This window comes from Salmo salar, chromosome 28, assembly GCF_965601325.2.
Source record: "Salmo salar chromosome 28, fSalSal1, whole genome shotgun sequence".
NCBI classification, from domain to species: domain Eukaryota; kingdom Metazoa; phylum Chordata; class Actinopteri; order Salmoniformes; family Salmonidae; genus Salmo; species Salmo salar.
Genome location: NC_138318.1, coordinates 30,308,613 through 30,324,009, shown reverse-complemented (window position 1 = coordinate 30,324,009; position 15,397 = coordinate 30,308,613). Strand labels below are relative to the sequence as shown.

The following is a 15,397-nucleotide window of genomic DNA, read 5'->3' as shown; positions in this document are numbered from 1 at the left end:
ATGCAGGTGGTCTACAAAGGAAGTGAATCCGCTTGGAGGATGTTTTGTCTTAAACCCCAGGGATGTTTCTCCATCATGGTCATCTTCCTATTGCTCCACTAGCTTCATTCTTCATTTCCCTTAACACTGAAGCTCTACATATTTCACCACTGGGTGAAACAGCTAGTCTATCTCTTTGACTGACAGTTTTTTTTTACTTTGAGACAACGGTCTTACAAATATTCCAAAGGTCATATAACCTTTTTAGGTATATTCTGTGTGTATTTTTAAGCATCAGTTTCTGTTACAATGCATTGCATTGGTCTTCTACTCATACTCAAGTCCCAGCACACACAAGAAGCGGAATTACAGGAAGTGAAGTGATGTAACAGAATGTGAAGGAAATGCAGCACGTTTTAGGCAGATGACCACAGAGGAAGGCCGCTTTCAGAAAAACTGGTTCATGGGTTCCAGTTGAATCGCTAAGCCATTAGATGTGTGGCCGTCTGATTGTCTGTCAGTCGTTTCATGTCTGGAGGAAGCTCATCAGGGGGAAGGAGGTGACTCACACAATGACCTAGCCTATTTTATGCTGGAACTGTGATCCAAAGCCCAATCTGCTCATGCTCCTTTGTGGATGCTAAAAGGCTATATAAACACACTAGGCTACTAGTAGTAGTTGTGTATAATGTAGAGGTATTTATTGTTTATGAAATAGTAGTTTGTTCTTAGGACACATTTTAAGATAATTAAACACAACTTATTTTCAAAGACGCACATAACTGCTCCACGGGCGCTCAGTGTGGCAGCCCCCTGCACATCTCCAACCTGTATACGTATGCGTGTCTTTCGGAAGGGTTGGGACAAAGCGGAAGTCGAATTTCTGTTGGGCCCAGCTGACGAAAGAAGAAACCTTAAATGTGTTAAGATTATGCTTGGTCTCTCAATAATCATTCATTTATTTGACTCATGAGATTTAAAAAAAAAATGTAATTTAATGTCTAGTTACTGCAAACCTGTGATTTTGATGAGCTGTTGTAGCTTAACCTTCTCATAAAGTAAACCCAATTGTCACCTTTTTTGAGGACTGCTTGTGTGACCTGTTTGACTGCACAGAATCTGCCAAGCAGCTGTTTTAGATTGGAACCCAATTTTAGAAAAACCACAAACTCAATGTGTTTCATTTTCTGAATTTTTGTTAATAACAACCAAAATGTTGACAGCCACGGAATAACTTAGAATGTCATAAAAGGAGAGTGTAAAGACGAATTCAATTTCCAAAGGAACATAATTTGAACGAAATCCAACCCCCCCCCAACACACACAATATTTTCCAATATAGATTGATACATGTATATATAGGATCTTAATTTGACAAGTTTCTCACAGCAAAAAAATTATCCTACAGCAATAGGAAATGTTAATTATTGTGTGGATTATAATTAATGGACATTTTTGTAGGGGTTGATACATTTTTAGTTGGGTCAAGCCTGAAATATATAAGTGGAAATTACAAACTTAGAAGCCCTTTTGAACTTTGAATACACTACAAGTTAGCATTTTCTGCTTTTCAGGAGATTTCCTGCAACAACAGGGTGATACAATTAAGATCCTACATCTGTAAAGACAATACATTAGTTCAGAGTAATAACTTTACACAGACAGACTTTGTTTAGGGTTGAGGTTTATGCTAAATATTGTGGCGTGACTAATGACTTTAACATTATATTGAGTGTCAATTTTTGCCAGCTGTATATGCCATTGTTAGCCTACTTCAAATAATATGAGATGTTGTCTCCTGATTGATATTCAACCAATTGCAATGCTCCGTTTGAGCTGTAGCCCAAGTCTCTGTCACAAATCTCTTGAGAATCAATGCTTCACTTGATTCAAATCAGTGTTCCCTGATGAAAGACCCCGTTTTCACTGATAATCCTCATGTCTTTATTATGAATCCACTCCAAGTATCACGCCCCATGAAGTGAACAATGTACTTTAATGCTCCGTTCACTCTCCCTTTGAACCATTTGACCAACATGTTATTATATAGTATTAGTGATAAAAAGGCTCCTGCTATGTACAGAGGAGGACCAACATGCTTTAAAGTCTGAGAATGGCCTACCAAAAAAAACTTCCAAAAGGTCTAATTTGAAGTAAAGCCTGTTTTCTGGCACTCATTCATAAAGCAGCAGATTGGAGCAGCACTCCAAACATCCCCTGTAGCTTAGAACCCCACTCTGTAGTCTTAAAATGGAGCACAATGTCAGCGAAGACTGCCTGTATGTTCTCATTCAGTGCTCTCGGGCAATGAGGATGGACAGCCTGGACAGCAGCCCAAGGAAGTCAAACCAGGCGCGGAGAATGGCATTTTATTGAATCTTTGATGTATTACTCGGCACAACTGCAAGCTATGAGCTGTGTCAGCCAATGTCATCCACTCCTAGAGGCTGTGGAGAAGGGGTATTCATCCACCCCAAGAGGCTGCGGAGAAGGGTTGTTGCTTACACAGAAATGTGGACTGGGGTCCAGGGTGACCAACGTGTCCTCATAGTGAAATATAAATGTCTACCTGGTCTGAGTAGGGCATCACCTTTAGATTAAGCTTAATATGGGTACCCTGTTCTACCCCTTGTCGGACCCCCAAAATGTGCATCGTTATAAACCTAAGACATTAAATCCATTCCTCAAATGACACAATGGAAAGCAGTAAACAAAATGAGTGGATTTATTTTTTTCCATGTGGTTAGCTTGTTCATATTTTCAATCATTACAAGTCAATAAGCATGGCCCCAGATTACAAAAACCACATGTAATCATCATTCATCATGACTCCTGTTATAACATTATTTTACTGCTAAGAGGTTTTATGGTTCACTCTGGCAGGCAGATGTTCATTTTCAATTCAAACCTCAAATCCCTTTCACATATCGTGTTGTATTTCACATATGTTTTATTTAAATTCAACATTTGTCACGATACCAAGTTAGTAGATTGTTCATGTGGAGAAATACTAGACTGGGTGAGATTTGGGGTCAGATGGGGGTCAAGCCTTTTGGAGAGTATTTGATTATACAGGTGATGACAGCAGCTCTGTTTGTATGAAATGTGGTTATCCCTATACAGGCTAAAGGAAGACTTGTTTACAAATTTAAGGTGTTTTTCTGCCCTCTCCTTGTGAAAAGAGAACACTGCAACACACTGGTTGTGACAACTAATGGTCAGCCAAACACACAATACATATACAAAATGTACATTGCTGAATAACTACTCTTTTAGCTATATTAAGATGGGCTCTTTTAAAAGAAACACTGCAAACAACTCCCCCTTCCGGGAAAATACATACCACCTTAGACCCTGTCATGTCTCTCCTCCCAGATCTGTAATCTGAAGCCGCTCCTGTCTGCAGGGGAGTGCCAGCAGGACCTTTTCCTGGGTCAGCCTGCAATGTTTGTCTCCCGGGATGCCCAGCCCCCAACCCACAGCCTGGTGGAGCTTATCAAGCTGTGTGGGGGCACAGTCTGCAAAACGGTCCGGCTGGCAGGCCTCTGCATGGAGAAGTACAAAGGCAAGAGACCAGATGGGAGCAGGATTCTCTCCGAGCAGTGGGTGCTGGGTAAGATGTCAGCCCAGTGTTAATTAATATGTAGCCCTTTACACTGCATCACATATACAGGTTGAAAATTGCATATTTGGTCACTGATAAGTGCTTAAATGGGAACACAGTGGCTGAACACTAACATACTATACATTATGTGAGAGCGGGCTCTGGGTCTCTGCTTTACGGCGGGATTCAACTGACAGACATTCTAAGCAGGTGTAGCACCCGCAACAAGTTGCCCCCCTCTTTCCCGCAAATTGGGTTACCTTTGCATATTGTGGTGTTGTCAAGGTGAGGGCTGTAAATCAAAAGCAGGATGTGATGTCATACAAGCAAACCACACACCTGTGAGTAAAAAAATTGAATTTCACATTTCTGTTCGAGAACTCATGTCACTTACATTTACATTTACATTTAAGTCATTTAGCAGACGCTCTTATCCAGAGCGACTTACAAATTGGTGCATTCACCTTATAATATCCAGTGGAACAACCACTTTACAATAGTGCATCTAAATCTTTTAAGGGGGGGTTAGAAGGATTACTTTATCCTATCCCAGGTATTCCTTAAAGAGGTGGGGTTTCAGGTGTCTCCGGAAGGTGGTGATTGACTCCGCTGTCCTGGCGTCGTGAGGGAGCTTGTTCCACCATTGGGGTGCCAGAGCAGCGAACAGTTTTGACTGGGCTGAGCGGGAACTGTGCTTCCTCAGAGGTAGGGAGGCGAGCAGGCCAGTGGTGGATGAACGCAGTGCCCTTGTTTGGGTGTAGGGCCTGATCAGAGCCTGAAGGTACGGAGGTGCCGTTCCCCTCACAGCTCCATAGGCAAGCACCATGGTCTTGTAGCAGATGCGAGCTTCGACTGGAAGCCAGTGGAGAGAGCGGAGGAGCGGGGTGACGTGAGAGAACTTGGGAAGGTTGAACACCAGACGGGCTGCGGCGTTCTGGATGAGTTGTAGGGGTTTAATGGCACAAGCAGGGAGCCCAGCCAACAACGAGTTGCAGTAATCCAGACGGGAGATGACAAGTGCCTGGATTAGGACCTGCGCCGCTTCCTGTAAAGGTAGACTACAAGTAGAATGCACATAAAATAAAGAGTGTAGTGTTTGGATTCAGCCTTGTCAGGTGAACTGTTGTGTCCTCACACTTGTTCTGATAATTTCCCCATTATCTCAAAATTGTCCCCTTTTCAATTGCTACCATGGTTATGCATACTGTATGCATCTCATATTTCTTCTGTTATAAACATTTAAATGTACCCCTCCCTGTCCATATAGGGCAATTCCCCCGAGTATAAAGAGTTAAGAAAAAGTTACATTCATAGTTTATCCTTGTGATTCATGCTGCTGTAATAGATAGATCTATACAGTGGTGTAAAGTACTTAGGTAAAAATACTTTAAAGTACTACTTATGAAGTATTTTGGGGTATCTGTACGTTACTATTTTTTATTTTTGACAACTTTTACTTTACTACATTCCTAAAGAAAATAATGTACTTTTTACTCCATACATTTTCCCTAGCACCCAAAAGTACTCGTTACATTTGATACTTAAGTATATTTAAAACCAAATAGTTTTAGACTTTTATTCAAATAGTATTTTACTTTTACTCAAGTATGACAATTTGGTACTTTTTCCACCACTGACAGTATATTTGATACGATTTGTATTTGACAGTGTGTTATTAACATTTAGCTTTGGTTGAGAATATTTATGGGAAATGTGACGTTTGTACTCTCCGTCTCTCCGTCTCTGCTTTTTAAACAACCGCATTACTTTACTTCCTTTTTCCTTTAGATTGTATCACACATCTAAAGCAACTTCCATATTTCTTGGTATGGAAATCCCAGTAATATGAAGTTGGACTAGGAGTTTGCTATGCATCAAAGATGGTTACTTATACAACAAACTGATACAGGGACCAGACTAGTGATTTCATCCATTTGACATTCACTCAGTCATTTACCTTCAAGATATACTGCAGATCACATATCAGACAGACACTACTACTAAAATAGCTTGCAAACTCAGAGCATTTTAAGCAGATCTTGCTTTACTGCAGCGACCACCTGGCACTGTTGTTTTATACCTCAGACTGACACCAGCAAGTTAGCAACTGTCCACTCTTAGCAACCACCACTTCAGAACTCTTCTTTAAACCAATCAGCTTGTAAGATGTTGGTAAGTGGCTGACGAGTTACGCCCCATTACACCATGGAGTCCATGGTAGAGGCAGTTTTTGAATCGAAGTTAAAACGTAACTGTGGGCCAAGGAGAACTTAGATTCTAAGCATGTAAGTTGTGATATACCAATGTAGTTTAAACCGTTATTTTGTAAGACAGCATTTAATCGTTTGGGTCATGGGCCCGTTGAGCAGTGTTTAGCGACAGCTTGTAGTTAGCCGCGGCGTTAGCTAACGTTAGCCGTTTAGCTAGGTAAAGTTAGGTGGCTATCGGAGATTCGAGGTCGTTTGCTAGTTCTTACGTTGAACTTTTGCGTTATGCATAACATTGACATGTGGTATTACTATAACGTTATGCTTTTTTCTACATTTGCAACTTCTCACTGCGATAATTTGGGGTGGCTGTCAAGCTTCCGCTAACGCGTTAGCTATCTCTTGCTTTGACAGTTTACAAAGATAACGGTCAACAGAGAAGAAGTGAAAGTGCTGTCTGGTATTAAGATACCAGATATCTTGTAACGTTAGTTATCGCTACTTGAACAAGCTATTACGCAGTACAGAATGCTGCTCTCCCTTGTTGTGCACACGTACTCGTTGCGGTACTGGTTTCCTGCAGCGGTTATGATAGGCACAGCTCCGGCATATATACTGTCATGGGGTGCTTGTCGCTTGATTTCGGCTTTCCTACCATCAAGAATATACCGCAGGATGGACGACCACCTCTATAACATCTACCAGAGCCTCGTCCTCTTTTTCTTTGAAAACTATACCGGGGTGGAGGTGAGTAGGCCTACATTTCACTTAGTTTAAGGATACACTGACTTACTCACAGCTTGTGAAGTATCTTGTATGTTATTACATGTTATTACATGATGTCACCAGAGAAAGATAGTATTAGGTCTAATGGTATGTAGTAAGAGTGTGGTTGTCATTAGTGCCAGGCTACTTGGCCAGTACTAGAGATCAAAATAATGGCTAATTTAAAGCTGAGAAATGAATGTGGTCTCTATACATATATTAAGGCATCCAGTTTTACCTGTGGTATGCTGTTTTTTTTTCGTCAGTTTTTTTATTTGTAATATTATTTAACCTTTATTTAACTAGGCGAGTCAGTTAAGAACAAATTCTTATTTACAATGACGGCCTACTCCGGCCAAACCCGGACGACGCTGGGCCAATTGTTCCCCACCCTATGGGACTCCCAATCACAGCCGGTTGTGATACAGCCTGGAATCGGACCAGGGTCTGTAGTGATGCCTCAAGCACTGAGAAGCAGTGCCTTAGACCACTGTGCCACTCGGTTTATCAGTGTTTGTCTGATCAGTTAAATGGTTAACTTCACAGTCACCCTTTTGTCGTTCATCTTGGTGTTTTCTATTTAAGCCTAGTCTGGTGGTGATTTATTGTGGGTGTTCTTGAATATGGCTCTCAAAATGATATAATTGCATATATTCCTACAGTAGGAATACCAGTAGACACATTGAAGACCTGGAGTCCCGTACTGTTTCAAACATGTTATCTCATGAAGCACAACAATGCCTCAGGTGTTTGAACAGGTGACAAAGTTCAGACGCTCTTGATTCATTATTAATAGCTTATGTAAGGTTATTAAGATGATGAGAACAGTTTATGGATGAAAAAACTGAGACATGGCTGGTGTGCCATTGGATTTCTCAGCGCCAAGTGGATTTTCCACGACAAAATCCTGGGTGAAAGTCTAATTACAAAGGTTGGCAGAAATTATATCAGTTAGGCCACCAAATTTCTTCCATTTTGTTTCTGATGTCCCTGCATTATGCCATTAAGGTGTCTTTTAGGCCTAAAATAGTGCTCATTCTTCCTTCTTTAGATTGTTATTTATGGAGACATACCAAAGAATAAAGAGAATGTGGTCTACCTTTCCAACCATCAATGCACAGGTGAGCTTTTCCTATTCAACAAGATGTTTTACTAATTCATTTCTCTTCATTCTGAGATATAAGTGTGGCATATGATATGGTGAAATTGGAGGATTTCGTTAGAATGCTGCAGTTTGCACTGCAGTTGGACTAAAACCCTTATTTTCCTTTGTCTTGTCATACAGCGGACTGGATCATTGCTGACATGTTAGCCATTAGGCAGAAAGCACTTGGCCATGTGAGATATGTCCTGAAAGATGGTCTGAAGTGGCTCCCATTGTATGGATGGTATTTCTCTCAGGTAGTGGCAGCCCCCAGTTACAACAAGTGTGTGTGTGTGTGTGTGTGTGTGTGTGTGTGTGTGTGTGTGTGTGTGTGTGTGTGTGTGTGTGGAAATAATGAATGAAAAATAAATGAACTGAATATGAAATTAGATTCATTTAAATATTATACCTGTAACAACCCTCCCCCCCAACAACAGCAAATTATTACACTTTGGTCACTAAAAAATGTGAAAGATTTTTGCACTGTCAAAGATATGTTATGCGTGTTGTGCTTATTGGTATGATTAATTTAAGCCTGTTTTGTGTACATTTTTTACCAAATGTTTTTTTTTATTTATTTTTTTAGCATGGAGGTGTCTACGTGAAGCGAAGTGCAAAGTTTGACGAGAAGGCAATGAAAAAGAAGCTCTCTTCACAGACAGTGTTGGGAACACCAGTAAGTATTTATGGAGCACACTGACAGAAACTGTCTATGTGAATGTTATTTCCTTCCAAAAACCATTTAAAAAATAAATATTATATTTGCATGTTTTTTGCATTGCAGGCTATAACTTTTTACATGGCTGCCAACAAAACGAATGTTTAATACTGTCACTTCATTCATATGGATTGTATTGATGGGTTGTCAGTGAATACCATGAAAGTGCTCTTACATTATCCAAATTGTCATTTTTTAAAGAGCATTGCTATTCTAAAAGATACAAAATACATGAAACCAACTGAAATATTTAGATTGGCCTTTTTGGTCACTGGCACGTCCCTTCTAAATGTTTCTCTGTGTCTAGTCTATATCAGGAAGGACAGTTGTTGCCAAATAACTTTTTCCCAGGACACTAAGATCCACAGCTTGTTGTTTGGTCTGCTGGTCTAGCGTTTTTGGAATGATTTTATGACTTGTCTAGTCTACATGACACCCAAGTTGCAGAGTTTTCAGATGTGCAGCCATGGGTATGTAGAGTATAGACAGGGATGTATGAAATGGGTACCAGTCAGTACCTTGATGTCAAGTAACCTTGCTGTAAAACTGTACTTGTATACTACTTATCTTAAGAGCAATGATGTGCTGATCTCCCCTGTAAGACTTCCTGTCCTAACTCCATCCCTGTTTGTTTTGTTTTCTGTGCAGATGTATCTTGTCATCTTCCCAGAAGGAACCCGATACAACCCTGAACTCAAGAAGATGATCAGCGACAGCCAGGCTTTTTCTGCTAAAGAAGGTGCTCTTTCATACTTTCAAATGTAGTATTACTGATTTAGAAGGAGTGTATTCTTGCATGCCTAGTAGCAAAGCTTTGGGGATGATGAATGAATGAGGGGTCATGTATGTTAATGCATTGCAACAGGTACTTCAGCTTCTACAAAGGTTTTTGATCCAACTCGCAACATGAAAGCAAAATCCATTTACTATAACAGCAGATACATTCTACCCACAACTAACTTTTTGCCATCTATGTAAAAATATTTGTTGACAGCATTAGAGGGGAAGCTTAGACAAAATGAAAAGCCGCCTGGCTGTTTTGTATTTTTTCTCATCGTCAGTGGATTGCTGGTACAACGCCAAGAGCTTGGCAGCTCCAACCAGTGATCTGCTTTAATGAAATATCCCAGAGGCTGTAGCTTAAAAATTGGGCAAAAGATTAACTTGTGATTACAAAAGTATTTTACTGCTGGCTGATAAGTGATTTATAATGTTGCTAGACCTAATTCGCAAGGGCAAATTTTAGTGGTTTAAAAGCTGATGCATATGACATTTTGTTTAATAATTAGAATATATTAGTTTGGTAGCAGACATTTTGTTTAATAAAGTAGCATGTATTAGTTTGGTGGCAGACATTTTGTTTAATAAAGTAGGATTTATTAGTTTGGCAGCAGACTATATTACTTATAGTTTACTATAAGGTACTTATTTTTTATATTTAAAGTGGAATATTAATAAAAATGAATAATTCCTTGTCTGAACTTGAAACATTTGTCCATCAGATTTCCCAATGAATTGCTTTGGCCCTCACAGCTTTTTCACCATGTTATGGAGCGTAACATATACACAGTGTGGTACTTGATAAACTGCAGTCCTTTGCGTGCGTAGCTACAGATTTAACTTGAAAATCTGTCACTGAAATCAAAATGTGAAATATCACCTGCCCCTCTAAGTCCAAGTAAACCGCTCTAGGGATTTGGGCTTGGCACATGACTATATGATCTGCTCGCCGTAAGGTGGGGGGTATAGTAGAGAAAGGAGAATCAAATCACATTTTATTGGTCATATACACGTTTAGCAGATGTTATTGCGGGTGTAGTGAAATGCTTGTGTTTCTAGCACCCACAGTGCAGTAATATCTACCAATTCACAACAACGCACACAACCTAAAAGTAAAAGAATGGAATTAAGGAATATATAAATATTAGGATGAGCAATGTCAGAGTGGCATAGACTAAATACAGTAGAATAGAATACAGTATATATAGATGAGATGAGTAAAGCAAAAATATGTAAACATTATTAAAGTGGCCAGTGATTCCAAGTCTATGTATATAGGGCAGCAGCCTCTAAGGTGCAGGGTTACGTAACCGGGTGGAAGCCGCCTAGTGATGGTGCCATGTATATTCTACCAACAACAGGATGGGACAACACTTTTGTTATGCAGTAGTAGTTTGTCCCAAAGAAAAACCTGTGGACTTTGGACAGAGTACAATCAAGATTAAATCAGGGGAGAATAACAGGCCTGTTAAATGACCTATTAATTGTGTGTATATATGGTTTTAGATAATTGCTGGTCTCAAATGCAGCCAACAATCTTTCTGATCAGTGATTACAACAACCGGGTGACATTTGGAAGACGTCATTATGGGATAGTTTGACCGTTGCTAATTCAATTCGTCCACTGTTGTCTACCATTCAGTCATGTGAACAAGTCAAGGTTATTTGACCTGATTATTTGAATGGAGGTCTTTATTCCCCAGACACTACACTTTTTCTTGGCATTCATTGAAAGGTCCAAATGAAATGCTGGTACTAGAAACAGTGTCTTGTTTAGCACCGCTATTGGAAACTTGCTATAATTAACATTGCATGTCACCTGGCACAACCAAGAGATTTAACAGCGGCAAGGTAGCCTAGTGGTTAAGAGCGTTGCAACCAAACTCCAGTAACTGAAAGGTCCCTGGTTTGAATCCCGAGCTGACTAGGTGAAAAGTCTGTCTGTGCCCTTGAGCAAGGCACTGAACCCTAATTGCTCCTGTAAGTGCCTCTGGATAAGATAAAATGTAAATGTAAAAAAATTACCAAATGCTCACCTGTTCATTTCCTTCAGGACTGGCTGTCTTGGACCACGTTCTGACCCCAAGAATGAAAGCCTCGCACATTGCCATAGAAACCATGAGGGACCACCTGGATGCTGTGTATGATGTCACCGTGGTGTATGAGGGAACACTGGGCACAAGCAGTGAAAGACATCCTGCCCCATCAATGCCAGGTATGAGGTTGTTCCAGATAATTCAGTTCTTTCAGGTATTAAGGGGGGATTTTGATGCATGCAATAATCTTCTAAATTCCCACACGCAACTGGAGTTACTCAGTTCATTATCAGTATAACATTGTTCTCCTAATTAAAACAGAAAATAAGTTGGCTTCCTGTAAACAGTGCGTGTTATGTTGTGGTGTTTTTGATTCCTCTGTGTTCCCAAAGTGTTTTTGAAAAGCCTTGGTGTGAAAACATCCTGTTGCTTTCAGGAATAAACAGTGATGTACTGGTAGTAAACAGCATGGGAAGAATAGAAAAGCATGTTTGTCTAAGTACACCTCCTGTTAATTTCCCAGTATTTCACATGTTATTGAGATGACTGTATTGAGGGAGGAAATATTGGACCGTGTTTGAACTGAAACCAGGAATGTTTTCCGCACTGAAACGGTTAACCTTCTTGCAACCAAACTCAATGGGCATCAAATCATTTGGAAATCAAATATTGTCACCTCTAATCTTTCACCCTTATTGATAAAACACACAAGCATTTGCTCTGATTGGCTGGTGTCCAGGCTATTCCTGGTTTCAAGCTAGGTTGAAATAACAACGGTTAAGAGAATGTAATAATTCCATGCATAAGCGTTTGAAAATAAACAAATTCATTGGACCAGTCTTAGAGCAAAAATGACTGGAGGTGAATGTTTGCACTACAGAAAGTTTGCCATCGAAGTGGAAAGTGAAAATTCACAGTCTTAGTGAATTTCAGCTAACTACTCAGCAAACAGATAGCATACCTGTTTTACGATAGCATACCTGTTTTACTGTCTATTCATTTAACCGTTTTTCAAATGATCTACAGCCAATGCTGGCCACGTTTTCAATAAATCCGCAACAGCGCTGGTCCAATGAATGTGTTTCTTTTTTCGAATGCTCCGCATTGATCAGTCCCTTGTCTTAACCTGCATATTTTCAACCTAGGTATCATGTGAACCCATGTTGATATTTACTGAAATAAAATGTAATATCCATTGAATGACTGATGCAGTGATTATGGGGGTTTGGTTGAAATTATTCCAAGGGAATGTTTCGGTGCACGTCCCCAGATTCAGCTGTTTGCTTACTTTTAACGTCAACGTTTCCATGGGAGCTTTCAGCCAAGCTGTCTGACCAGAGTTATTGTTTTGTTATGTAAAACATGCGCAGGGATTTAACTTTTCTCTTATCTTGGCTTTTAACCTTCATGTGGCAGGATTCAAAATGCTGCCAGTCCTCAAGACTAATGCCCCTCTTGCATTGATGGAATTATCATGACATCAGAACATGTCAGTGATGTTTGATATAGTGGTTTTAAAATGTCACCTGCGATTAGGACCTCTAATATTTATCAGATGACGCCATGTCTTTCGAACAAAATGGCTCAAGGAATTGAAGACCATCCGAGCATTCATTCTTGTCAAATCAATTCTCGAGAAATTTGACATACGAATCAGAGCTGGTGTGTAATGCGTTTTGTCTATCATGAGATAATAGCTCTACGCTTTAGAATCACTCTGCCATCTTGGCCTTCTTTAAAAGGCAGGAGTTAGTGTAAGTCTGTTTTCCAATGGGTCACAGGAAAGGCTGACTTCTGTCATAAGTGCTCCCCCTCTGGGGAGGCTTGAGTGACGTGACATGTGGTCTTTGGGCTTTCTTATATCTCAGGAGGCTTTTGTCAAACTATCCAGCTGTTTCTCCATTTCTACAAATTGCCCTCACGAGTGTAGTGTGAGGGATAATGATTTTAATGACTGCTTTACCCTTGTGGATCTGGCTGATTGGATGAGTCATATGAAAATGCCAAATGGGTACTATGATTAAGAATAGGCCTATAGGCTAATCTGAGGGCCTGTAAGAAAAACAGAGCAGGCAGGGCTTTTGAGGAAACTATCGTTTCTAAAGCTGGTCATTCAAATCCTGCTCAGATTGTACAGTGTTTTGTAAACACACCTCTGTGGAAGCTGTAGTCACTTAATTCCTGTTTTTGGAGTTAGAGGACGGAAGTTCAGATCCATAAGATACTGTATCTGAACCTACGTAGTGCCTCATTCGCAAACACAATTTGATGGCTACGTGGTCGTTGGCTGCTATGGTCTTCCTGATGTTGTTTTGTCTCTCATTCATGTTTTCTCTCTCATTCATGTTTTCTCTGTTTGACAGAATTCCTGTGTAAGGAATGTCCCAAAGTTCACATCCACTTTGAACGTGTGGACGTGAAGGAAATTCCCCCGGAGTCTGTGTTTTTCCGCAGGTGGCTGCACGAGCGATTTGAGATCAAGGACCAGTGAGTATCCTCTTACCACCCTCTCTCTAACCCTGTCTGACATTACGACACTGACCGATGCACCAATTCCACATTTAGGCCAAGGTTGAGTTCATGTTAAGAAAATGTATCTGAAATTAATCTGAAATGCCGACAGCACTTCAACTACTCAAATGGTGGACTGCAATATTAGGTTTAAGGATGCTGGAGCTAGTCTGCTTTGATAACTCATTTAATGCGTTGATGCCCCCGCCACACATGAAGTGTGCACTGACTATTGCGATAAATTGCCGGGTTTTACAGAAATCCTGGTTGGAGGATTCCGGATTTCGTGGTTATTCTCACTTAATTACGGGAATCTTTCCACCAGAATTACTGGAAAACCTAGGAATTTTGTGTAAGGTTACTGGAATTCTGCAACCCTACCACTTACTAACAATCACAGTTATAAATTGTCATGATTGGCTGATTAGACATGAGCTGGGGATATGCTTTAACTCTAAAGGGAACCTTCTCTCTTTTGCCACAGGATGTTGACTACTTTCTATGAGTCTGAGGATCCAGACAAAAAAGGCAGATTCCCTGGAGAAGGTCAAAGGTCCCATCTGAGCATTAGGAAGACGTTGCCATCGCTGCTATTTTTGGGCGGGCTAACACTGCCAATGCTGTTGACGGAGTCTGGCAGGAAACTCTATGTCCGAACCTGGGTGTATGGGACTCTGTTGGGATGGCTCTGGGTGAATGTTAGTCCATAGGAAGCTCATGGTGGTCATCAATGCCATCTGCTATGGCTATGGAAAGACCTTGCCCTTTCACTCACCCATCAGGCAGGGGGCTTATGTTTTTCGAAACAAAGCACTTGTTGCTGTTAAGGTTTGGTTCTTCTAGAATTCTGTCCAAATGGATGGCTCATTGCCTCCCTAACAGCAGTAAGAAGAGAGATAGGGAGATGGATAGAAAAGCGGTTTTGTTTCTTGTGCTGCTTCTTCATTGCTCTATGGTTGTGTGCATCAATTTGCAACCAGATAAGGTGAGAAAAATGGGGATGTTGTATGTATTTCTTTCCTTGAATTCCCCCTTTTATCTCAGCCATAAAGTATGAATAGACAGATTTTCTTCCCTATACCGTTTAGCCTATTACATAATTAAATTCTGTGCTTTTGCATATCCAGTGTTCAGCATCCCTTTTCAACATGAGTTTACCAGAGTTAGGGTTCAGCTCTCTGTTTGAGATTATATGCTGTGTTCATGTGCTCTTGGAATTATTAACAACTCGGGACTGAGAAACTCTCAGAATGTTCATAACTCTTGAGTTATTTATGAGTATCCAAGCAGGAAATAGGAGAGGGGAGATAACATGTATCGTCCTCTGGTCTTTCCAGTAAGATAGTTTAGAGTGTCTTATTCCGAGGAGCATGTGAACCCAGCATTAGAGAGCAGATTTAATTTTCAGTACTAATTACAAAGTACTCATTGCAAAAGAGAGTGATTAGTGTTTATTCAATTGTCCAATTAATACATTATTGAGGGTGATGGAGTGTTTAGGTCTAAGTGATGGTTACTTAGCCATGTGTTTAAAGTTCTCCTTTTTATTGCCCGGTTACAACGTGTCTGCTGTATATGTGCTTTGTTTGAGTTTTTGCAAAAGTTCCACAAATTGTTGCCAAACTCTATACAAGTGCAGGGGTATCAAACAAG

General features: G+C 40.3%; 1 protein-coding gene across 1 annotated transcript; it reads left to right on the top strand.

The window, feature by feature from the left end:
• The first annotated feature begins 5,830 nt into the window (after positions 1–5,830).
• On the top strand, positions 5,831–15,069 carry LOC106589814 (1-acyl-sn-glycerol-3-phosphate acyltransferase epsilon). Its single transcript, XM_014180182.3, has 8 exons — positions 5,831–6,537; positions 7,607–7,676; positions 7,841–7,956; positions 8,286–8,375; positions 9,066–9,156; positions 11,251–11,412; positions 13,597–13,720; positions 14,229–15,069. Exons 1-8 carry the CDS (start codon positions 6,319–6,321, stop codon positions 14,452–14,454), a joined length of 1,098 nt encoding a protein of 365 aa, XP_014035657.2. The 5' UTR covers positions 5,831–6,318; the 3' UTR covers positions 14,455–15,069.
• The last annotated feature ends 328 nt before the right edge of the window (positions 15,070–15,397 follow it).

Coding starts and splice junctions, on each gene's coding strand:
- LOC106589814 (XM_014180182.3), top strand. CDS start 6,319: ATGCTGCTCTCCCTTGTTGTGCACACGTACTCGTTGCGGTACTGGTTT. Junction 8,376..9,065: donor AGACAGTGTTGGGAACACCA/GTAAGTATTTAT, acceptor TTTTCTGTGCAG/ATGTATCTTGTCATCTTCCC. Junction 11,413..13,596: donor TCCTGCCCCATCAATGCCAG/GTATGAGGTTGT, acceptor TCTGTTTGACAG/AATTCCTGTGTAAGGAATGT.